This window comes from Notothenia rossii (assembly GCF_949606895.1).
Source record: "Notothenia rossii genome assembly, chromosome: 4".
NCBI lineage: Eukaryota > Metazoa > Chordata > Actinopteri > Perciformes > Nototheniidae > Notothenia > Notothenia rossii.
Genome location: NC_136902.1, coordinates 7,635,017 through 7,659,470, shown reverse-complemented (window position 1 = coordinate 7,659,470; position 24,454 = coordinate 7,635,017). Strand labels below are relative to the sequence as shown.

General features: G+C 39.3%; 3 protein-coding genes across 8 annotated transcripts in view; all 3 read left to right on the top strand.

The window, feature by feature from the left end:
- The window catches only part of LOC307037832 (polymeric immunoglobulin receptor-like), a 44,887-nt gene that overhangs the window by 8,733 nt on the left and 11,700 nt on the right, over window positions 1-24,454 (top strand). The window lies entirely within an intron of this gene.
- On the top strand, window positions 2,189-7,908 carry LOC307037840 (uncharacterized protein). The gene is made up of 5 exons (XM_079679005.1): window positions 2,189-4,177; window positions 4,878-5,204; window positions 6,623-6,733; window positions 7,157-7,194; window positions 7,264-7,908. The coding sequence occupies exons 1-5, from the start codon at window positions 4,135-4,137 to the stop codon at window positions 7,414-7,416; spliced, it is 672 nt and encodes a 223-aa protein (XP_079535131.1). The 5' UTR covers window positions 2,189-4,134; the 3' UTR covers window positions 7,417-7,908.
- On the top strand, window positions 18,742-23,367 carry LOC307037836 (uncharacterized protein; the record flags this gene model as incomplete). Of its 3 annotated transcripts, none has more annotated exons than XM_079678998.1 (5): window positions 18,742-19,241; window positions 20,823-21,149; window positions 22,574-22,672; window positions 23,108-23,145; window positions 23,215-23,367. In XM_079678998.1, the coding sequence occupies exons 1-5, from the start codon at window positions 19,118-19,120 to the stop codon at window positions 23,365-23,367; spliced, it is 741 nt and encodes a 246-aa protein (XP_079535124.1). In that variant the 5' UTR covers window positions 18,742-19,117. The 3 variants fall into 3 exon arrangements, with proteins under 3 accessions (XP_079535124.1, XP_079535123.1, XP_079535125.1); XM_079678997.1 differs by having other exon boundaries at window positions 18,760-19,241; window positions 22,574-22,684; XM_079678999.1 differs by lacking the exon at window positions 18,742-19,241 and adding an exon at window positions 19,327-20,122 and having other exon boundaries at window positions 22,574-22,684.

The window sequence follows — 24,454 nt, the reverse complement described above, 5'->3', positions numbered from 1 at the left end:
AGCATCAACAAGAAATGTAGTTGTTGAAAATAACTAAATACAAATCTAATCTAATAAAAGTACTAGTATAGTATGTCAAAAGTATCTTGAAAAAAGTCCAAGTCTAAAGTATGAAAATACTATATCATGACGTTTTTAAAAAATATTCCATTTCAACATCTAAAACAGATCTTTTGTTTTTGTTAACGTAACATGGAATGGCTTTTTCCTTGATCATTTCAACATCAAATACTATGACTTTTTAAATGATATTTTAATGTAGCATATTGTCTGAGACAATATTAACTGGCCCTTTGAGTAGAATGTTAAAAAGTAAGTTAGTTCCTGACTGTCGTGCCCACCTCTTAGGTTGGCTTCACTTAGGTTGAATTACTTCAGTTAAAATAAGGAAATTCTAAATATGGTTCAAATGGAGTAATTTGAGTTGTCTGATGCACTTGATACAATTTGTAAATACTGATGTGTTTATACTCTATCTGTAGCTATTAACATGATTGCTCATATTTCAAGCCATATTATTCCTGACCCCTTATTTTGGATCAGTTTAATCAACCGGCCACCATTCAAAACTATTAAACAGCCCTGCTATATACTAAGATCATTCTTTACTTATTTACAATATGGTTCAAATGGAGTAATCTCAGTTGGTCTGATGCACTTGATACAATTTGACTTTTTAAAATACTGATGTGTTTATTCAAAACCATTTTAACACACAATGTAGAGAATCCCGAATGGCTGGAATAAAACGGTCGGTCCACAGTCTCTTTACCACTTCGTCATAGTTTAGATCTAGAAAATATTCTGGCGTCTCAAACAAACACTCGTACTGTATCTGACTGGGATGCTGGACTTGACATCCATAACAGATTTCTTCTCTATACCGATGCAGGACCTTATTCCACAGATGAACCACTACGGCTTTTACCGTATTCAGGAATGAGGCTGTCCTTGCACCATCTGTAACATCACTCTCTGGAGCATAAGGAGAACATGACGGTGCAACGCCTGCTACCGAGGGTTCTGAAGAAGCTGAAGTATATGTATAGAAATACCGCCAAGTATCAGGAACAATATCACAGCCGAATTCAGGTTTCCAGATTGTTGGAGATGATGGTCCTCCAGGAGTTTGTTCCAGGCTGCAACTCGCGGGGAGAGACTTGCTCTTTCTCAGATCCATGGCTAGTTTTCAACGGTCGTCTTAGTGGGGTCCTTCGTTTTAAATGATTTGCTGTATGGGGTGGGACTTATTATGTTGAGTGGGAGGCGGAGTCATCTGCAAAATGTAGTTTTTTTCACCAGTATAAAGTCCCTCGCTGTTTGACTCTTTTAAAAAAGTTCTTCAAACTTTGTAGCTTTTACATCTTCAACCAAGCAGCAAGAGGCACACGCAAGGATGTTAGAAAAACCCAGCATGTAGAGTTGAAATACTCCAGAACAAAATCACCAGAGGGTTCCTTCTCCAGTGTCACCAACCGGCTTGAGCGGTAATACCATCTACCAGAGGATCCACTTTCAGTTTCCCAGACGTGCTTGTCAGGATTCTTTTCACTTCAACTTCTGGCGGCGGGTGAATATTTTCTTCCTCTTCCTCCACATTGAGGGGTTGCGGTGAAAATTCTTCTTTTATCTCGACCACAGAGATTATTTGTTTTTTGTTGAAGGTTTCTTGTACACCGATGCTTCCACGATGGTTTCTTGATGCACTGCTTTTTCTGATACAATGGTTGCGTGGAGATCTCTGGAAGCCACCAGAGTTAACACAGCCCAATCTGTTGAGGTCAACGTCGCTTTAACACTGTGGGGTCCATACGTTTCTCCATTCTTCAGATGGTAAAAATGAAGTTAATTCGCCATATAGTTGAACACATAACCCCAAACATCTCCATTTCCCAGACTCCATTTTTCATGAAGAGCCTCAGACGGAGGGGTCTGAACCCGACAAAGATACTGCATCCGTTTCTTGACCTCCTCACATCAAAGGTTTAATTAAGAGGTGTGATATCACACCTACACATTATCAAACCTCACACCTCACATCAAAGGATATCACACCCAGAGGTTGCGCTAGCTAGACCTTTTCGCTGCCCGTAATTTTGACGGACAGGATCATAAAATGTCCGTCAAAATCCATTATTATCCGTCGGTCTGTACACAACTGACGGGGGGGGGGGGGGGGGGGGGTCTGGGAACGACATCAGGGCATAACACCGGAGCCCTGCTGCGGGGAAACTTTGGCGCAGTTCTGAGTTTGCTCTAATCCGTCAAAATGACGGACTGCTTTCAGATTTTTCCGTCATTGTCAAAAGAATTCCGTCATAGACGGAATATATTCGGTTAACGCGACCTCTGATAACACCTACATGTGATACCACACCTACATGTTATCACACCTCACAGCAAAGGGGTCATTAGCATACTTATTAGCATAAGTAGTAGTAGGTGTGACCGGTCACACCACCTGTCACTTTTTGATGAAAGTAGTATGAATATCACTACTTTCCTACACTGTTACTTCTACGTTGACTTAAAATTAAAAATAAATAAATACATATATTTCCAAAAAATATTTTTATTTTTAAAGAACAAGGTAAATATTATATAGTTGGTATCAGTAAAATGTATAATCTACAATAACATCTCGTTTAAAATTGTTTTACGATGTCTAAAGTTACTGAGTCACATGTTTCCTGCCTGGCCGCAGCGTGTATCATTCATGGATATATAATAAGTATCATTACCTTCTCTCGTCCGGGCGGTAGAAAAGAGCCCTCAGCCAGAGCAGCTGCAGCCAACAAGCTGACTGTTGCTATCTGTAAACTATGCCGCCGAAACATAATTTCAGCCAATCAGCGTCGTCAGATCTGATGCTCAAAGGGCGCCCTGTCAGCGCCCTGGCCTGTGTGTCTGTGAGTTGTTCAGACTCGTATCCAAGGTGACGCTAATGTAGGGGATGGCTGCGTCTGCTGCTGTAGACTCCGGTGCTAGTGGATCGCCGGAGCTGTAGATTAACATGTGCATGCTTATTGTAGTTGTAAGGGCAATGCCTGTGGCACCATGGAGCATATGTGTGGGCTGGACCTGTATTTTTCAGGAAAGGAGTGAGCAGAGGGTCGAGTTGTCGATTCTTGTTCAGTTTTCATCTTCCTCACCCTCTCAGACTTTGAGTTGCGCGCGCTGCTAAAGAGACGCGCTACCATGGAAACCAAACAATGGTGTAGCTGTATTAAAGTCCGAGTGGAAACAGACGTGAGTAAATCGGATTTTGTCAGAAATGCGGGAGTCTCCCGCGAAAATCGGGAGGGTTGGCAAGTATGACACACACGCACGCACGCACATACACACACACACACACACACACACACACACACACACACACACACACACACACACACACACACACACACACACACACACACACACACACACACACACACACACACACACACACAATGTTCGTATTTAGTCTCCTGATTTGATATGCCCTAGTATGGTTTTGTCACCATTTCCATAGCCCCACTGTATACATGAGTAAGTGAGCGTTGTAGTGAAATTATGGAAATTAAAAGTTTACTAATTTTGCCAATATCTGCCTGAATTAAGCTTCCATGTTAACCTTTTTTGTACATAACTAACTGGTTCTTTACTTGAGTATTTAAATGCAATGCTTATAGATTTTATATTTGTTTACTCAACTATAGATATCTGACACTCAGTTAGGTTACTTGTAACGTTTGACATATGAAACATGATGATATGATGAAGTACTGTACTACAATATAAAATTGGCTCCACCTTGACAAACTACAACATTAAAATGCTCCTACATGTATTTGTTAGACATAACAACAGAATATACTATTATATAATAAAACAACACTGTGAAATTGAGAGATGAGATTGGTGCATAATGATAACTTTTACTGAAACTGAAATTACATTTTGCTGATAATTACTAACATTTTGAATTCAGTTCATTCATTGGAGTATTTTTAGACCATAGTGTTTCTGCGTTGGGGAGGAGAGTAGAGCTGTGTTGTGTTTGAAGGAGGGACTTCATCATTTAAAGAAGTTACAAGTTCCTGGTTAGCCAGTAAAGAAAGACAGTCAGTGGTAAACCGTCAGAGTCTCAGCATGAAAGTCTCTCGCACTTTGATCTGCTTCTTCCTCCTCTTCAGTGAGTACATCACTTTATTTTCCTGTTTGTAATTTATTTATTTTTAATTTGTCTGTTATTATTCTTAAGTTAATGCAAGGCTCCAGCAGTACGAGTTATTCACATATTCCAAAATTAGGCTTTTTAGTAGCTATGCAACCAATGACATATGCTTCACTTCCTCAAACTAACACATCATCATTAAACTCAGTTATTATCTGCTGACTGAATGAGTAACATTTAGTCACTGTGAAATAATGAATATGATTGTTTTCATAATCATTTAATCTGCAAATATATTTTCTTGATTCATTTATTAATCTTTTGATTTGTATTCTTGCTAAAGAAAACATGCCGCTAATGTTAATTTTGACTTTTTATTATATTTGTATCTGATTGTATCTTTTAAACATTTATTACTCGCGTACAGCTTGACACTGCTGCTGGAACAAAATGATTTCCAAATTTGGGATAAATAGAGTTTATATCTATCTAAGTGTTTTGTCCAAAAATGTCTTAAATGAAAAAAGGTGGTATTGACATTAAATACATTTTAGGTGATGTACTTTAAGGATTTGCGTTAATGTAACACTTCAAGTTACAGATGGAGACTTCATGTAGTCTTTGTGTCTAAAGAAGTGTTGTGATCAAACTGCAGCATCTTACAGGAAGTACTGACCACTACTAATGATGGTTCATCTTTTGTTCATCCTTTGTTCAGCTCTGCAGGATGGAAACACCGGTCTCGTCAGTGCCCAACACATCTATTCAGGAACTGAAGGAGAAGATGTCAGATTTAAATGCTCCTCTACTTGGTATTTAACCAGGAAGGTCTTCTGTAAGGAACCATGTAGACAAGAAGACATTCTCATTGAAACAACTGATGCCACAGCTCAGAGAGGCAGATACAGGATTGATGATAAAGATGGAGTTTTTTTTGTGACCATCTCTCAGCTGACCAAGTCTGACTCAGGAGGGTACAGGTGTGGTGTGATTACATATTTTTCATGGACTTCATACAAGGAAATTGAAATCATCGTTGTTGATGGTGAGTTTCTACTAAAAACTGAATCTTCTTCATTGTCTTAATAATAGTTTTACCTTTTCACCTTTACCTCATCTAAATCCAACATGTTTTCTGAAAGTAACTCATAAACCGAAACACGTGCACAAGTGTATTTGAATATTATTGTTTAGAACATTATTGATGAAGAATGTAATACTGAGGGCACGAGCATATTGATATGTTGTCTCTGTTCTTATCTGAACAAAAATATAAACGCAACACTTTTGTTTTTGCTCCCATTTTTCATGAGATGAACTCAAAGATCTAAAACATTTTCTATTTACACAAAATAACCATTTCTCTCAAATATTGTTCACAAATCTGAACAAATCTGTGATAGTGAGCACTTCTCCTTTTCCGAGGTAATCCATCCAACCTCACAGGTGTGGCATATCAAGATGCTGATTAGACAGCATGATTATTGCACAGGTGTGCCTTAGGCTGGCCACAATAAAAGGCCACTCTGAAACGTGCAGTTTTGCTTTATTGGGGGGGTCTGGGGGGGTCCAAAAACCAGTCAGGTTTAACCCTAACCCTAACCCTAACATGTCACCCACTGAGCATGTTTGGGATGCTCTGGATCGGCGTATACGACAGCGTGTTCCAGTTCCTGCCAATATCCAGCAACTTGGCACAGCCGTTGAAGAGGAGTGGACCAACATTCCACAGGCCACAATCAACAACCTGATCAACTCTATGCGAAGGAGATGTGTTGCACTGCGTGAGGCAAATGGTGGTCACACCAGATACTGACTGGTTTTCGGACCCCCCCAGACCCTGAGGCTGTGCGAAGTTGCTGGATATTGAACTGGAACACGCTGTCGTATACGCCGATCCAGAGCATCCCAAACATGCTCAATGGGTGACATGTTAGGGTTAGGGTTTAACCCTAGGGGTTTTGGACCCCCCCAGACCCCCCCAATAAATCAAAACTGCACGTTTCAGAGTGGCCTTTTATTGTGGCCAGCCTAAGGCACACCTGTTCAATAATCATGCTGTCTAATCAGCATCCTGATATGCCACACCTGTGAGGTGGGATGGATTACCTCGGAAAAGGAGAAGTGCTCACTATCACAGATTTTTTCAGATTTGTGAACAATATTTGAGAGAAATGGTTATTTTGTGTATATAGAAAATGTTTTAGATCTTTGAGTTCATCTCATGAAAAATGGGAGCAAAAACAAAAGTGTTGCATTTACAGTATATTTTTGTTCAGTTTATGCTCTTGCCTGTATACACTCTTTACAACCTGAACATTTAAATAGACAGCTAATCAGATGTAACCACTTCTATGTGGCATATACTATTGACCTGCAGTAGTATATTCCCCCCAAAGATACCCTGCTTACCAATAACTGTCAGTGTAAAACAGACCTGTGTTTGTGCTCCAACAACCACAGGTGTGGTCCTGTATGTGCGTCTGACTCTGGTCGTCCTGGTCATCGTGTCATCACTGTCTGTGCTGGTATTCTGCAGGAAGAGGATTTGTAAAGCCAAAAGTGAGGAACCAGGTAACACACAGGAACTTAACATTTCTCACAGAAAAGTTTTAACTGCCTAATCTTTCTCCACATGTAAAATAACCTTTGAAACAGACACAACTTTCAAAGTTAAAATACTCACAAATAACAACAGAAGTTCCTAAACACGAAGAACAACGACATAGAAGAATCTGACAAAGACTAAACAGAAAACCAACAAAGTGCATGAGTTCAGAAGGTGGCAGAGAAGGACACACGATCAGAACAGGGAGGAAAACACACACAAGGACAGGAAGCACAAACAGACAACACAAATTCTAAATAAAACAGGAAATAGAACAAAACTGGGATCATGACAGTTGATGAGGGATGAATCTGTTTGTCTCCATTTGACTGAGCAAGATGTTTTTCCAGTGTAGTGTCGTTATCTAAACGTACTGCTGTGTTTTTCAGAACCTCCTGTGGAAACACAATATGATTTTGTCACAGAGGTAAGTTTTGGTAAACCAGATCATAAGTGTTTGTGAAACCAGCTGATATTCACACCTCTTCTCCTGTAGACCGACCGAGTGTACGATGATATCGTGGAGGCCGGCCGGAGCAGATCTCCTCCTGTGGAAATCTCTTCTGTTCACACTCACGCCAGATATACACGACCACATGGAGATGAAACCGATGATTACTACAACATTGACACTGCTTCTAATTCATAAAATACAGTTAGGGTTATTTAACTCTGGGCTCATAAAACAGCAGCTTTAGGCGGCATCCTTTAAAAGATGTCCACAAGCTTTATCCCCCGTCAAAGACCCAAATAGGAATGCTAGTGGGGGAACGTTTTTTACATCTCTTGCTTTTTTTATCCATAAAAACTTTTGATAAATGTAAAAACGGATATCAGATAAGTGTAAATAAGACAAATGGCCCAACCAAAGGAAAAGGATTGAAGTTGTTTTTGTTTGTTGTCAATATTTACACCTTATTCTATATTGGTGGTGTTCCGACTCTGACCTGCAGCTGAGACACAACAATTCTCCTGGGTTTCAATAAAGTTTGATCTTGTCCAAAGTTTTTGGGACATGTTGTAAAGAATGTATTTTTGGCTTGCAGTTTACCACGATTTGATATTCTTGGTTTTTTAGTGAGTACACTTTGTATTTCTCTCATTTTCTATATAACGTAATTTCCCTTTTTATACTTACAGATATACTCCCCCAGATGTGTGCTCATCAGATGTTGCATATTTTAAAATGAGTCTGTTTTGTTTGTTCCTGTGGTAAGAAGTGTGACCAGCTACCAGTATGAGTCACTTCTATTTTATTATTAGATGACCTGAATTGTTGTACCTTTTTCTAATGTGTCTCCGATCAACATTGGCTTTTCTGTTCTTTTTAAGATCTTATAATATATATAATACATCTGTAGTCTTTAGAGTGGTTCAGCCAGACTGTAGCTGAGCATGTTGTTTCTTCACAACACACGAAACTACCTCTCACACAATTTGAAAAAATATGTCTTCCTTACAGAGACATCTGTATCCCAAAATAAATGTTCAGCTTCACAGGAAGTCCCTGCAAATGCATGCTTTTGTTCACTTTTTTCAACATCTTACAATATCAGAGAGAAACAATTAGTTTTCAGAGGAAAAACAACAGAGCGGCAGTAAAATGCTTCTAGCAGTGTAATGCATAATGATTGTATAATTTATCAGTAAATGGAAATACTCAAGAAAAGATGATATTGACTTTAACCTAACATATGTTTGGATGTATGTTTAACATTAGGGAAGATGGTGCTGGATTGATTAAACCAGGGGTCTGCAACCTTTTTGACCAAAAGAGCCATTTTGCTCCTTTTTCCAAAACATTTTTTTGTCTGGAGCCGCAAAACATATTTCATAGCTTGATAGCTAATAAAGTTGCATTGATTGTTATATCAGACAAAAACTACAGTTTTTTTTGCATTTATTAGGCTATTTATTACATTATATAAAACTGTTAACCTCTAATAAGAAACAAAGAACTCCTCTAAGGACTTCTACAGGATTTGATTTGTAGATTTGATTTGTTTTTGATCTGTATTTTTGAAAATTATGTAACTTTTTTATTTTATTTTTAGCATATTGTTTATTGTTTATTATATTATAACTTAGTACTTTTTTAGCATAATGTTTATTGTTTATTATATTATAACTTATTACTTTTTTAACGCATTTCAGATATGCAACACTAAGCTGTCTGTGGCTCTTTCCTGCTGTAACGCTGCAAATTTCCCCTCTGTGGGACTAATAAAGGGATTCTGATTCTGATAAGGAGAATTAAAAATAATACACAGGCCTACTTTAAAATCAATTAAACACAGCACTTGGGGAGTCCTCTGCACATTAGAAGGGAAAACAAATATTATTAAAATAGGCCCACTTTGAAATAAATAAAACCTATAGCTGCACCCTAAAAAGAGTTAAAGGTAGGTAAGAATGGAGAAACCAGCTCGAGTGCGCTAGAATTTGAAAATACACAACCGGAAAAAATATGCCTCTTCCTTCCGACTTTCTTCCGGAGTCCCTCCTCCAACACACACGAACGCGCATCATCAATGAGGCCACGAGATCAGTTTGTGCACAGATGGAAGGCTGACAGGCAGGTAGGCCATCCAGTTATTTTAGCCGGGCCGGCTAAAATGATTGGTCGTGCTTTTTACAGCGCTACGGCTTCCAGAGATTAATTTTTGTATGTATTTATTGTCAAAGCATTTAATATAATCATTGCTATCGGGACGTTAAGAGCATTCCATGGAATATAACAAAAAGTGTTTTCTGAAATAAATTACATACCCCATTGAATTATGACTGAAGATCGTCAGCTGTCTTCCTCTCCCTTGTTGTTCCTCGATACTCGATTGTCAGTTAATATATTCATTGCTATCGGGACGTTAAGAGCATTCCATGGAATATAACTAAAAGTGTTTCTGAAGTGAATTACCTACCCCACCTTTAAGGCAAGGCAAGTTTATTTATATCGCACCTTTCAACACAAGGCAATTCAAAGTGCTTTACAAAAATGAAAGTCATTCAGAAAATGGCGTTTAAAATCAGTCATTAAAAAGAAAAGATAATAAAATAAACATTAAAAGCAAAAATACATGGATAAAAGTTACAGTGCAGTTTAAGATATGAATAGTTCAATTAAAAGTCTTCAGCCTGGATTTAAAAGTAGTCAGAGTTTTAGCGGACCTGCAGGTTTCTGGGAGTTTGTTCCAGATATTTGGAGCATAATAACTGAACGCTGCTTCTCCATGTTTAGTTCTGACTCTGGGGACAGAAAGCTGACCAGTCCCTGAAGACCTGAGAGATCTGGATGGTTCATCATTTAGCAGGAGGTCAGAAATGTATTTTGGGCCTAAACCAATCATTTAGCAGGAGGTCAGAAATGTATTTTGGGCCTAAACCATTCAGTGCTTTATAAACAGCAGCAGTATTTTGAAATCTATTCTTTGACACACAGGAAGCCAGTGTAAAGACTTCAGAGCAGGAGTGATGTGATCCACTCTCTTAGTGTTAGTGAGGAACCAGAGTAAAGACTTCAGAACTGGAGCGATGTGATCCACTCTCTTAGTGTTAGTGAGGAACAAGAGTAAAGACTTCAGAACAGGAGTGATGTGATCCACTTTCTTAGTGTTAGTGAGGACTCGAGCAGCAGCGTTCTGAATCAGCTGCAGCTTTCTAATAGATGGTTTAGTGAGACCTGTGAAGACACCATTGCAGTAGTCCAGTCTACTGAAGATAAAAGCATGGACAAGTTTTTCCAAATCCTGCTGTGACATCAGTCTTTTAATCCTAGATATGTTCTTTAGGTCATAGTAAGCTGATTTAGTAACTGTTTTAATGTGACTGTTGAAACTCAGGTCCATGACTACACCTAGATTTCTGGCTTTATCTGTAGTTTTGAACATTGCAGACTGAAGCTCAGCGCTAACTTTTATACGTTCTGCCTTGGCTCCAAAAACCATTTACCTCAGTTTTATCTTTGTTTAATTGGAGAAAGTTCTGACACATCCAGTCATTGATTTGTTCAATGCACTTACTCAGTGTTTGAATTGGAGCATAGTCTCCTGGTGAAATGGTTTGTGGGTGTCATCTGCATAGCTATGGTAACTTATTTTGTTGTTTTTCATTATCTGAGCCAGTGGTAGCAGTGTAAGAAAACGTTTTTAGAGAGTACTTGTCCATGGACAAGTGAGTTTGGCAATTTACTTGTCCGAATACATTTTTCACTTGTCCATTCTGGTTCTTTGAGAGGGTAAAAATAAGTCCCATGACAAACTGGGAGAAACATATTTGTGAAAACATTAAGTCAAATCTGTATTCCTATTTACAAATCACTTCTGTTTAATTTTGTTACGGTTATTACATACAATTATATACAAATAATTGTTTAGTTAGTTCTAAGTGGTGCAGTTTGAGAATGTACAATTGGCCCAGTCTCCTCTGATGTTACACTGCAACCTGCCTGTGAGACAGAGTCCCACCACACAGTCTGTGTCCAACATATGTCCTGCAATACACATGCTGCAGCTGCCCAGCTACTCACTGTTTGTAAAAGTAAATAAATAGTATTTTCATTTCAATAATGTACTTTCTATACCCTGCTTCATAAACAATACTGACATCCCTATGCTCCTCCGAGTCTGGGGGTCCGGGGATGTGAGGACAGCATGAGGACACAGACAGGGAGGCTGCTTTACTTCATAAAGTAAATGGCGGTCAATATTAACAACATAGAAGCTAAAACGCTTAATAACCTTCATTACGTGTTAGAGAGAGAGAGAGAGAGAGAGAGAGAGAGAGAGAGAGAGAGAGAGAGAGAGAGAGAGAGAGAGAGAGAGAGAGAATACATACAAAATGAATGTCATCTGTGGAAGCCGTAGTACTGTAAAAAGCACAACCAATCATTTGAGCCGGCCCGGCTAAAGTAACTGGACGGCCTACCTGCCTGTCAGCCTTCCATCTGAGCACAAACTTATCTCGTGCCCTCATTGGTCATGTGCGCGTTCCTGTGTGTTGGAGGAGGGGCTCTGTAAGGAAGTGGCAGAATTTTTTTCGGCTGTGTATTTTCAAATTCTAGCGCACTCGAGCTGGTTTCTCCAGAATGTCCTACCCAACCTTTAAGTCATTTTAAATAAAAACTTACAAATTCATCACATTCATGACACATTTTTTTTTTTTTTTTTAAATAGTCATATCAATGCTCACACATAAAAACCACATTTGAAAAAATCAGCTCCAGCGTACCATCTTCCCTTGCCGTACATGGAACGTTATTGATCCCCCAAAGAGTCCTGAAAGCAGGCAGGTTGTTTGTCACACTGTAAAAGGCATGTTCTACTTTTAGCCGAGCAGCCACCAAACCCTTCACACTTTAAACAACATCTGTCCAGCCCTGCCCTAGCATCTGGTTCTTCCTGGTCCTCCAAATTGCTAGCTTAGCAGTTGCAAAAATAACATTAATCAGAGCGAGAGTTACTCCTTTTTTTGCCACTTTTTTAGGCTCATATCCAAAAAGTGGAAGTAAAAACACTCCAATCGCTTCCACCCATCCTTTAAGTAGCCCAAAATAAGGTGTTCAACTGTTTCACTCTGCTGGCAAAAAGGGCACTCCTCCCCAGCACTTGGATCAAGGTGAGCTCGGTGTCTGTTTGTAGCTAAAGCTCCATGTATAATCCTCCACTGGAGGTCAGCCATCCGTTTTTCAACAGGACGCTTATACAGGACCCTCCACCTGCCTTTAGGGGTAAAGTCTGAAGGGAAAAACTTGTTCCACCTTGACTCCTTGACCTCAGCTAGGAGACGGATGTTAAGGGTCTTGCCACAGCACTGGTACAGCTGCTTTTTCCCACAGGAACTGAAACTGCCCAGAATTGGAGTTTTTAGCGAGAGAAGTTTTCCACGCTCCTCTTGCTACTCTCCGACAGCAGGACTAACGGGGAGTGAGGGAAACTCGTAGTCATTTTCCTCTTTCCAACTGTCCAATCTAGCAGGATCCTCAATAAATGCCCTCTCTGGCGCCGACAGGGACTGCATGATGTCTTCAACGATCCTCTGTAGCACTCTGGATGACCTGATGTTGATGTTGTTACAAAGAGTTTCAACTGATGTTTTTTTTAGATGAACCAGCTTGGTGATGCCAGCCTCAACAAACTTTGTTCCCAAAGCTACAGATGAAAAGGTTGCAGTTGGGAAGAGGTCATTCTTCTGGAGTGGCTCCTCGAACAACCACATTCCCGGTCTCTGGTCCGGGGTCCGTGTGACCTTGCCCTCCCTGTGCCACAGGGAGATACAGGGCCGAAGCCTTCAGCCAGTGTTGTCCAGACCAGAAACAATTGACAAGGCACCGCTGTAGTTCTTTCACCAGCCCTGGTGGTGGTGCCAACACTATGAGCTTGTGCCAAAGAGAAGAGGCAACGAGATTATTCACAATCAGAGCTCTTCCCCTGTATGACAGCTGAGGTAGCAACCATTTCCTTTTAGACAACTTAGCTTCCACCTTACTTCAAGTAGATGTGGATGGCTTCAATCGGGATGTGCAATTTTGTTCAGAACTTTTATTGAAAACCAGGAAAAGTAAGCAGGTTTATAAACCAAACTAAGGGAAGTGTTATGTCTAGTGTATCTGATCCACACACCAAAGGCACACAGAACAAACATCCCTTAGTTTGGTTTATAAACCTGCTTACTTTTCCTGGTTTTCAATAAAAGTTCTGAACAAATGTGCTCATCCCCATTGAAGCTATCCACATCTACTTGAGATCTGATATGCAGCACATTTTGAGCCGATCATGCCTATCCACATTTTTCATGAATCCAGGTATTATGGGTGTTCTTTTGTTTTGTTTAGAGCAGGGGTTGCCAACACGTCGATCGCGAGCTACCAGTAGCTCGCGGAGGTTTTCCGAGTAGCTCACCAGAGGGCGCTAAAGTGCAGTTGACATGTTGAGACATATTTATTTATGTAGTATATTTTGAGAGTAAGAAAGATAGAGAAAAAGAAATGTAAGATGCAGTCATGACAACTGAGGAAGGTCCGTCAAAGAAGAAATCTAAAATATACTACTTTCATGACGAGTGGGAACATGAATTTTTATTTACGAGCATCAAAGACAAGTGTGTGTGTTTAATTTGTGGCTCGAGTGTTGCGGTGGGGAAGAAGGGAAATGTCGAGCGGCACTTCACAAAACTTCACGAAAACTTTTCAAAGGAGTATCCCGCCGGCAGTTGCAAGAGGTGTGGACGTGTATAATTCTATTAAGAATTATTTCATAAATAAAGGCGTGCAAATGGAGAAGCTTGTATCCATAACAACTGATGGAGCCCCGGCTATGAGAGGTCGCCACAACGGTTTTATCGCAAATTGTAAGTCAGATCCATATTTCCCACGTTTCCTGAGTTACCATTGCATCATTCACCAAGAAGCACTTTGTGCCAAAGTTATGGACTTCAATCACGTCATGAAACCTGTGATACAAATAATAAACTCTATCCGAGCGAAGGCAAAGCAACACAGGAGCTTCAAAGTTTTTCTTGAGGAACTGTCAGCTGAATATGGAGATCTCCTTCTCCATGCTGAGGTGAGGTGGTTGAGTAGAGGGAAAATCCTACAGCGCTTCCTCTCCTTGCTGAATGAGGTAAAGCTCTTCATGGAAGAGAGGGGGGAGGACACCTCCATCTTATCTGATGCTGGTTGGGTACTTGACCTGGCCTTTTTGACTGATCTGACAGGAAAATTAAACCAGCTTAACCTCCAGCTACAAGGCAATGGCAAAACAGTATGTGACATGATTAGTGCTGTAAAGGCCTTTAAAGCAAATCTGTGTCTATATCTCCAGCAAGTAAAGGGAAATAAATTGCATCATTTCCCCTCTGTTCAAAAAGTACTGCAGGAGAATAAAGCTGCTGCTGGCTTTCTTGACTTATCAAAGTACTGTGACTGCTTAACTAAGCTTGGGCAGGAATTTGAGGACAGGTTTCTTGACTTTAAACAGCTTGAGCCCTGTGCAAGTTTCCTTGCTAACCCATTCAACATCGTGGATGTTACTGACATGTCTGAGCAACTGGCCAGCCTTTTCAGTCTCAGTGCTTCAGAGTTGGAGCTGGAGATAATCAATCTCCAGAATGACATTCAGCTGAAAGCACATCAGATGGACAAAGATTTCTGGAAGCTATTGGACCCAGAGAAATTCAAAAACATTCAAACTGCTGCACTGAAACTGTCCTGCTTATTTGGGTCAACATATCGCTGTGAATCAGCATTCTCTGATATGAACTTTATCAAATCCAAATTCAGGACAAGACTTACTGATGAACACCTCAATGACTCAATCAGAGTGAATTTGTCAGGATACACACCCCAGTACAGTGCTCTGGTGGATGCTATGCAGTGCCAGGTGTCACATTAGCTGAGTCAGGAGAAAGACAACAATGCAGTGACAGACTGAATGTTTGAAGACATATGTTTGCTTGATGCAAGTTGAGAAAAGCACAAGCCATATTCCCCTTTTACATGTGAAACAAATTTGTGAAATGCTTGAAATAATTTAAATTATAGAGCTAGAAATGTTATTATTACAATTAGGAACTTTGCACTCTTATCTGTAAAACTGTTTACTGTAGTTATTGATGTTAAAGCAGAACTCAGTATTGCATGGTGATTATTTGTCTTTTTTTCTCTTCATGAGAAAGTCAAGTTTATTCATGTTAATGTTAATGTTTCTGCTCTTGAGTCACGAATGTGATATGTGCACTGAAATCTATATAAAATAACATGAGTAGCTCTTGGCCACTTTCTTTTTTCAAAAGTAGCTCCCGGTTAGAAAAAGGTTGGAGACCCCTGGTTTAGAGTATCAGAAATGTTATGAAGGGGGGTATTAAGATGTTTTGCCTAAATGTTAAAGAAATTATAAGATATATATCTTTTTTTTAGATTCTACACAGGCTACTTACTTATTTTAATTATTTTGTATTTATCGCAAATTATATTGTCATTGTAACATTTAAGATGTTATCGCATATTTTTCTGATATACTGCAATCCTACAAAAATAAATAAAATTTAAAAAAAGGTCAAAGTATAGTATGTGAAACAGATCATAGTGTACCAAGTAGGAAATCAATTAAACTTACAAATTAAAATGTAAAGTTATAATACAGTATGCAAAAATAAAATGATGTAGAGGCTTTCTGATTTGACGGGGTCCGGTAACAGGAGGGGCCATATGAGTGTAACACAACTGTGAAGTGTCAGTGGTTTAACACATCTGCACCCTCTGAACCACTATCTGAAACAGTCACTGGCCTAAAATGATACAAGCCTCGATACGCGCTTCACCAGAAACTTCCTGGATAACTCAAACCGTGTTCCGAAGCCTCGGCTAGTCACATCACTAGCTGTCACCCTGGCTTTGCCACAAGCTATTGTTGGTTGGCTTGGTTAAGGTGTGCCATCTTCATGTACTGTATGTTGAAAAATAATGAAATAAAGTGATATATGTTTAGTATGTACATAATGTGTTTTTTTTAAATTATAATATACCATGTCGAAATGAATTATTGTATAGAAAAATAGGATACAGAAAAAAAAAAGTCATGGTATAGCATAAAAAAAATAAAAATGAAATTAGTGATTATATATTATGTCCAAAAAATATATATATTTATATATGAAAAAACACTAAATAAAAGTATGTTGAAAATATGAAAAATGTGGGATACAATAAGATGTGGAAAGAATAAAAACTCGTACGCCGAAAAAGCATCAACAAGAAATATAGTTGTTGAAAATAGTTAAATAAAAATATGAGAATACTATTTGAAATATAATTCTGAATAAAGTCTCAGTATAGTATGTTGAAAATAAAAATAAAAGATAATATAGTATTTAAAAGAACTGTAAGAAATGTAAGGTTAAGTATGTTGAAACATTTGCTACTATAAAGGACGCAGTTTAAAATCCAGCCTGCTACCTTTACACGTGTCATCCCCTCTACCCCCCCCCCTTTAACACTGTCATTATCCTTTAAAGTCTGACCCAACAATATTCTTTAAGAAGAAAAAGAAAAAAGTCATAGTATGTTATGTTCGAAAATATGAACCACTACGGCTTTTACCGTATTCAGGAATGAGGCTGTCCTTGCACCATCTGTAACATCACTCTCTGGAGCATAGGGAGAGCATGACGGTGCAACGCCTGCTACCGAGGGTTCTGAAGAAGCTGAAGTATATGTATAGAAATACCGCCAAGTATCAGGAACAATATCAGAGCCGAATTCAGGTTTCCAGATTGTTGGAGATGATGGTCCTCCAGGAGTTTGTTCCAGGCTGCAACTCGCGGGGAGAGACTTGGTCTTTCTCAGATCCATGGCTAGTTTTCAACGGTCGTCTTAGTGGGGTCCTTCGTTTTAAATGATTTGCTGTATGGGGTGGGACTTATTATGTTGAGTGGGAGGAGGAGTCATCTGCAAAATGTAGTTTTTTTCACCAGTATAAAGTCCCTCGCTGTTTGACTCTTTTAAAAAAGTTCTTCAAGCTTTGTAGCTTTTACATCTTCAACCAAGCAGCAAGAGGCACACGCAAGGATGTTAGAAAAACCCAGCATGTAGAGTTGAAATACTCCAGAACAAAATCACCAGAGGGTTCCTTCTCCAGTGTCACCAACCGGCTTGAGCGGTAATACCATCTACCAGAGGATCCACTTTCAGTTTCCCAGACGTGCTTGTCAGGATTCTTTTCACTTCAACTTCTGGCGGCGGGTGAATATTTTCTTCCTCTTCCTCCACATTGACGGGTTGCGGTGAAAATTCTTCTTTTATCTCGACCACAGAGATTATTTGTTTTTTGTTGAAGGTTTCTTGTACACCGATGCTTCCACGATGGTTTCTTGATGCACTGCTTTTTCTGATACAATGGTTGCGTGGAGATCTCTGGAAGCCACCAGAGTTAACACAGCCCAATCTGTTGAGGTCAACGTCGCTTTAACACTGCGGGGTCCATACGTTTCTCCATTCTTCAGATGGTAAAAATGAAGTTAATTCGCCATATAGTTGAACACATAACCCCAAACATCTCCATTTCCCAGACTCCATTTTTCATGAAGAGCCTCAGACGGAGGGGTCTGAACCCGACAAAGATACTGCATCCGTTTCTTGACCTCCTCACATCAAAGGTTTAATTAAGAGGTGTGATATCACACCTACACATTATCAAACCTCACACCTCACATCAAAGGATATCACACCCAGAGGTTGCGCTAGCTAGACCTTTTCGCTGCCCGTAATTTTGACGGACAGGATCATAAAATGTCCGTCAAAATCCATTATTATCCGTCGGTCTGTACACAACTGACGGGGGGGGGGGGGGTCTGGGAACGACATCAGGGCATAACACCGGAGCCCTGCTGCGGGGAAACTTTGGCGCTGTTCTGAATTTGCTCTAATCCGTCAAAATGACGGACTGCTTTCAGATTTTTCCGTCATTGTCAAAAGAATTCCGTCATAGACGGAATATATTCGGTTAACGCGACCTCTGATAACACCTACATGTGATACCACACCTACATGTTATCACACCTCACAACAAAGGGGTCATTAGCATACTTATTAGCATAAGTAGTAGTAGGTGTGACCGGTCACACCACCTGTCACTTTTTGATGAAAGTAGTATGAATATCACTACTTTCCTACACTGTTACTTCTACGTTGACTTAAAATTAAAAATAAATAAATAAATATATTTCCAAAAAATATTTTTATTTTTAAAGAACAAGGTAAATATTATATAGTTGGTATCAGTAAAATGTATAATCTACAATAACATCTCGTTTAAAATTGTTTTACGATGTCTAAAGTTACTGAGTCACATGTTTCCTGCCTGGCCGCAGCGTGTATCATTCATGGATATATAATAAGTATCATTACCCTCTCTCGTCCGGGCGGTAGAAAGGAGCCCTGAGCCAGAGCAGCCAACAAGCTGACTGTTGCTATCTGTAAACTATGCCGCCGAAACATAATTTCAGCCAATCAGCGTCGTCAGATCTGATGCTCAAAGGGCGCCCTTTCAGCGCCCTGGCCTGTGTGTCTGTGAGTTGTTCAGACTCGTATCCAAAGTGACGCTACAGTAGGGGATGGCTGCGTCTGCAGTTGTAGACTCCGGTGCTAGTGGATCGCCGAAACTGTAGATGAACATTTACATGCTTATTGTAGTTGTAAGGGCAATGCCTGTGGCACCATGGAGCATATGTGTGGGCTGGACCTGTATTTTACAGGAAAGGAGTGATCAGAGGGTCGAGTTGTCGATTCTTGTTCAGTTTTCATCTTCCTCACCCTCTCAGACTTTGAGTTGCGCGCGCTGCTAAAGAGACGCGCTACCATGGAAACCAAACAATGGTGTAGCTGTATTAAAGTCCGAGTGGAAACAGTCATGAGTAAATCTGATTTTGTCAGAAATCGGGAGAAATGCGGGAGTCTCCCGCGAAAATCGGGAGGGTTGGCAAGTATGACACACACACACACACACACACACACACACGCACACACACACACACACACACACACACACACGCACACACACGCACACACACACACACACACACACACACACACACACACACACACACACACACAATGTTCGTATTTAGTCTCCTGATTTTAAATGCCCTAGTATGGTTTTGTCACCATTTCCATAGCCCCACCAAAAATATTTTCCACCAGCCGCCACTGTATACATGAGTAAGTGAGCGTTGTAGTGAAATTATGGAAATTAAAAGTTTACTAATTTTGCCAATATCTGCCTGAATTAAGCTTCCATGTTAACCTTTTTTGTACATAACTAACTGGTTCTTTACTTGAGTATTTAAATGCAATGCTTATAGATTTTATATTTGTTTACTCAACTATAGATATCTGACACTCAGTTAGGCTACTTGTAACGTTTGACATATTAAACATGATGATATGATGCAGAATGTACTGCTTATATAAAATTGGCTCCACCTTGACAAACTACAACATTAAAATGCTCCTACATGTATTTGTTAGACATAACAACAGAATATACTTTTATATAATAAAACAACACTGTGAAATTGAGAGATAAGATTGGTGCATAATGATAACTTTTACTGAAACTGAAATTACATTTTGCTGATAATTACTAACATTTTGAATTCAGTTCATTCATTGGAGTATTTTTAGACCATAGTGTTTCTGCGTTGGGGAGGAGAGTAGAGCTGTGTTGTGTTTGGAGGAGGGACTTCATCATTTAAAGAAGTTACAAGTTCCTGGTTAGCCAGTAAAGAAAGACAGTCAGTGGTAAACCGTCAGAGTCTCAGCATGGAAGTCTCTCACACTTTGATCTGCTTCTTCCTCCTCTTCTGTGAGTACTTCACTTTATTTTCCTGTTTGTAATTTATTTATTTTTAATTTGTCTGTTATTATTCTTAAGTTAATGCAAGGCTCCAGCAGTACGAGTTATTCAAATATTCCAAAATTAGGCTTTTTAGTAGCTATGCAACCAATGACATATGCTTCACTTCCTCAAACTAACACATCATCATTAAACTCAGTTATTATCTGCTCACTGAATGAGTAACATTTAGTCACTGTGAAATAATGAATATGATTGTTTTCATAATCATTTAATCTGCAAATATATTTTCTTGATTCATTTATTAATCTTTTGATTTGTATTCTTGCTAAAGAAAACATGCCGCTAATGTTAATTTTGACTTTTTATTATATTTGTATCTGATTGTATCTTTTAAACATTTATTACTCGCGTACAGCTTGACACTGCTGCTGGAACTAAATGATTTCCAAATTTGGGATAAATAGAGTTTATATCTATCTAAGTGTTTTGTCCAAAAATGTCTTAAATGAAAAAAGGTGGTATTGACATTAAATACATTTTAGGTGATGTACTTTAAGGATTTGCGTTAATGTAACACTTCAAGTTACAGATGGAGACTTCATGTAGTCTTTGTGTCTAAAGAAGTGTTGTGATCAAACTGCAGCACCTTACAGGAAGTACTGACCACTACTAATGATGGTTCATCTTTTGTTCATCCTTTGTTCAGCTCTGCAGGATGGAAACACCGGTCTCGTCAGTGCCCAACACATCTATTCAGGAACTGAAGGAGAAGATGTCAGAGTTGAATGCTCCTCTACTTGGTATTTAACCAGGAAGGTCTTCTGTAAGGAACCATGTAGACAAGAAGACATTCTCATTGAAACAACTGATCCCTCAGCTCAGAGAGGCAGATACAGGATTGATGATAAAGATGGATTTTTTTTTGTGACCATCACTCAGCTGACCAAGTCTGACTCAGGAGGGTACAGGTGTGGTGTGGTTACATATTTTTCATGGACTTCATACAAGGAAATTGAAATCATCGTTGTTGATGGTGAGTTTCTACTAAAAACTGAATCTTCTTCATTGTCTTAATAATAGTTTTACCTTTTCACCTTTACCTCATCTAAATCCAACATGTTTTCTGAAAGTAACTCATAAACCGAAACACGTGCACAAGTGTATTTGAATATTATTGTTTAGAACATTATTGATGAAGAATTTAATACTGAGGGCACGAGCATATTGATCTGTTGTCTCTGTTCTTATCTGAACAAAAATATAAACGCAACACTTTTGTTTTTGCTCCCATTTTTCATGGGATGAACTCAAAGATCTAAAACATTTTCTATTTACACAAAATAACCATTTCTCTCAAATATTGTTCACAAATCTGAACAAATCTGTGATAGTGAGCACTTCTCCTTTGCCGAGATAATCCATCCCACCTCACAGGTGTGGCATATCGAGATGCTGATTAGACAGCATGATTATTGCACAGGTGTGCCTTAGGCTGGCCACAATAAAAGGCCACTCTGAAACGTGCAGTTTTGCTTTATTGGGGGGGTCTGGGGGGGTCCGAAAACCAGTCAGGTTTAACCCTAACCCTAACCCTAACATGTCACCCATTGAGCATGTTTGGGATGCTCTGGATCGGCGTATACGACAGCGTGTTCCAGTTCCTGCCAATATCCAGCAACTTCACACAGCCGTTGAAGAGGAGTGGACCAACATTCCACAGGCCACAATCAACAACCTGATCAACTCCATGCGGAGGAGATGTGTTGCACTGCGTGAGGCAAATGGTGGTCACACCAGATACTGACTGGTTTTCGGACCCCCCCAGACCCTGAGGCTGTGCGAAGTTGCTGGATATTGAACTGGAACACGCTGTCGTATACGCCGATCCAGAGCATCCCAAACATGCTCAATGGGTGTCATGTTAGGGTTAGGGTTAGGGTTTAACCCTAGGGGTTTTGGACCCCCCCAGACTCCCCCAATAAATCAAAACTGCACGTTTCAGAGTGGCCTTTTATTGTGGCCAGCCTAAGGCACACCTGTTCAATAATCATGCTGTCTAATCAGCATCTTGATATGCCACACCTGTGAGGTGGGATGGATTATCTCGGCAAAGGAGAAGTCCTCACTATCACAGATTTTTTCAGATTTGTGAACAATATTTGAGAGAAATGGTTATTTTGTGTATATAGAAAATGTTTTAGATCTTTGAGTTCATCTCATGAAAAATGGGAGCAAAAACAAAAGTGTTGCATTTACAGTATATTTTTGTTCAGTTTATGCTCTTGCCTGTATACACTCTTTACAACCTGAACATTTAAATAGACAGCTAATCAGATGTAACCACTTCTATGTGGCATATACTATTGACCTGCAGTAGTATATTCCCCCCAAAGATACCCTGCTTACCAATAACTGTCAGTGTAAAACAGACCTGTGTTTGTGCTCCAACAACCACAGGTGTGGTCCTGTATGTGCGTCTGACTCTGGTCGTCCTGGTCATCGTGTCATCACTGTCTGTGCTGGTATTCTGCAGGAAGAGGACTTGTAAAGCCAAAAGTGAGGAACCAGGTAACACACATGAACTTAACGTTTCTCACAGAAAAGTTTTAACTGCCTGATCTTTCTCCACATGTAAAATAACCTTTGAAACAGACACAACTTTCAAAGTTAAAATACTCACAAATAACAACAGAAGTTCCTGAACATGAAGAACAACGACAAAGAAGAATCTGACAAAGACTAAACAGAAAACCAACAAAGTGCATGAGTTCAGAAGGTGACAGAGAAGGACACACGATCAGAACAGGGAGGAAAACACACACAAGGACAGGAAGCACAAACAGACAACACAAATTCTAAATAAAACAGGAAATAGAACAAAACTGGGATCATGACAGTTGATGAGGGATGAATCTGTTTGTCTCCATTTGACTGAGCAAGATGTTTTTCCAGTGTAGTGTCGTTATCTAAACGTACTGCTGTGTTTTTCAGAACCTCCTGTGGAAACACAATATGATTTCGTCACAGAGGTAAGTTTTGGTGAACCAGATCATAAGTGTTTGTGAAACCAGCTGATATTCACACCTCTTCTCCTGTAGACCGACCGAGTGTACGATGATATCGTGGAGGCCGGCCGGAGCAGATCTCCTCCTGTGGAAATCTCTTCTGTTCACACTCACGCCAGATATACACGACCACATGGAGATGAAACCGATGATTACTACAACATTGACACTGCTTCTAATTCATAAAATACAGTTAGGGTTATTTAACTCTGGGCTCATCAAACAGCAGCTTTAGGCGGCATCCTTTAAAAGATGTCCACAAGCTTTATCCCCCGTCAAAGACCCAAATAGGAATGCTAGTGGGGGAACGTTTTTTACATCTCTTGCTTTTTTTATCCTTAAAAACTTTTGATAAATGTAAAAACGGATATCAGATAAGTGTAAATAAGACAAATGGCCCAACCAAAGGAAAAGGATTGAAGTTGTTTTTGTTTGTTGTCAATATTTACACTTTATTCTATATTGGCAGTGTTCCGACATGTTGTAAAGAATGTATTTTTGGCTCGCAGTTTACCACGGTTTGACCTTTTTGGTTTTTTAGTGAGTACACCTTTATTTCTGTCATTTTCTATATAACGTCATTTCCCTTTTTATATTTACAGATATACTCCCCCAGATGTGTGCTCATCAGATGTTGCATATTTTAAATTGAGTCTGTCTTGTTTGTTCCTGTGGTTAGAAGTGTGACCAGCTACCAGTATGAGTCACTTCTATTTGATTATTAGATTTCCTGAATTGTTTTACCTTTTTCTAATGTGTCTCCGATCAACATTGGCTTTTCTGTTCTTTTTAAGATCTTATAATATATATATATATAATATCTGTAGTCTTTAGAGTGGTTCAGCCAGACTGAAGCTGAGCATGTTGTCCTTCACAACACAGGAAACTACCCTCTAATGCAATTTGCTAAAAGATGTCTTCCTTACAGAGAAATCTGTATCCCAAAATAAATGTTCAGCTTCACAGGAAGTCCCTGCAAATGCATGCTTTTGTTCACTTTTTTCAACATCTTACAATATAAGAGAGAAACAATTAGTTTTCAGAGGAAAAACAACAGAGCGGCAGTAAAATGCTTCTCGCAGTGTAATGCAGTATATTGTATAATTTATCAGTAAATGGAAATACTCAAGAAAAGATGATATTGACTTTAACCTAACATATGTTTGGATGTATGTTTAACATTAGGGAAGATGGTGCTGTATTGATTAAACTCATGAAGTGTAGGAAAGTGTTTCGCTTATGAATGTGGAATACAAAATGAATAATTCATTGT

Excerpts from the sequence above, each read along its gene's own strand:
- LOC307037840 (XM_079679005.1), top strand. The coding sequence starts at position 4,135 with ATGAAAGTCTCTCGCACTTTGATCTGCTTCTTCCTCCTCTTCA. Across the intron at positions 5,205-6,622 it reads TGAAATCATCGTTGTTGATG|GTGTGGTCCTGTATGTGCGT; the intron begins GTGAGTTTCTAC and ends CAACAACCACAG. Across the intron at positions 7,195-7,263 it reads AATATGATTTTGTCACAGAG|ACCGACCGAGTGTACGATGA; the intron begins GTAAGTTTTGGT and ends CTTCTCCTGTAG.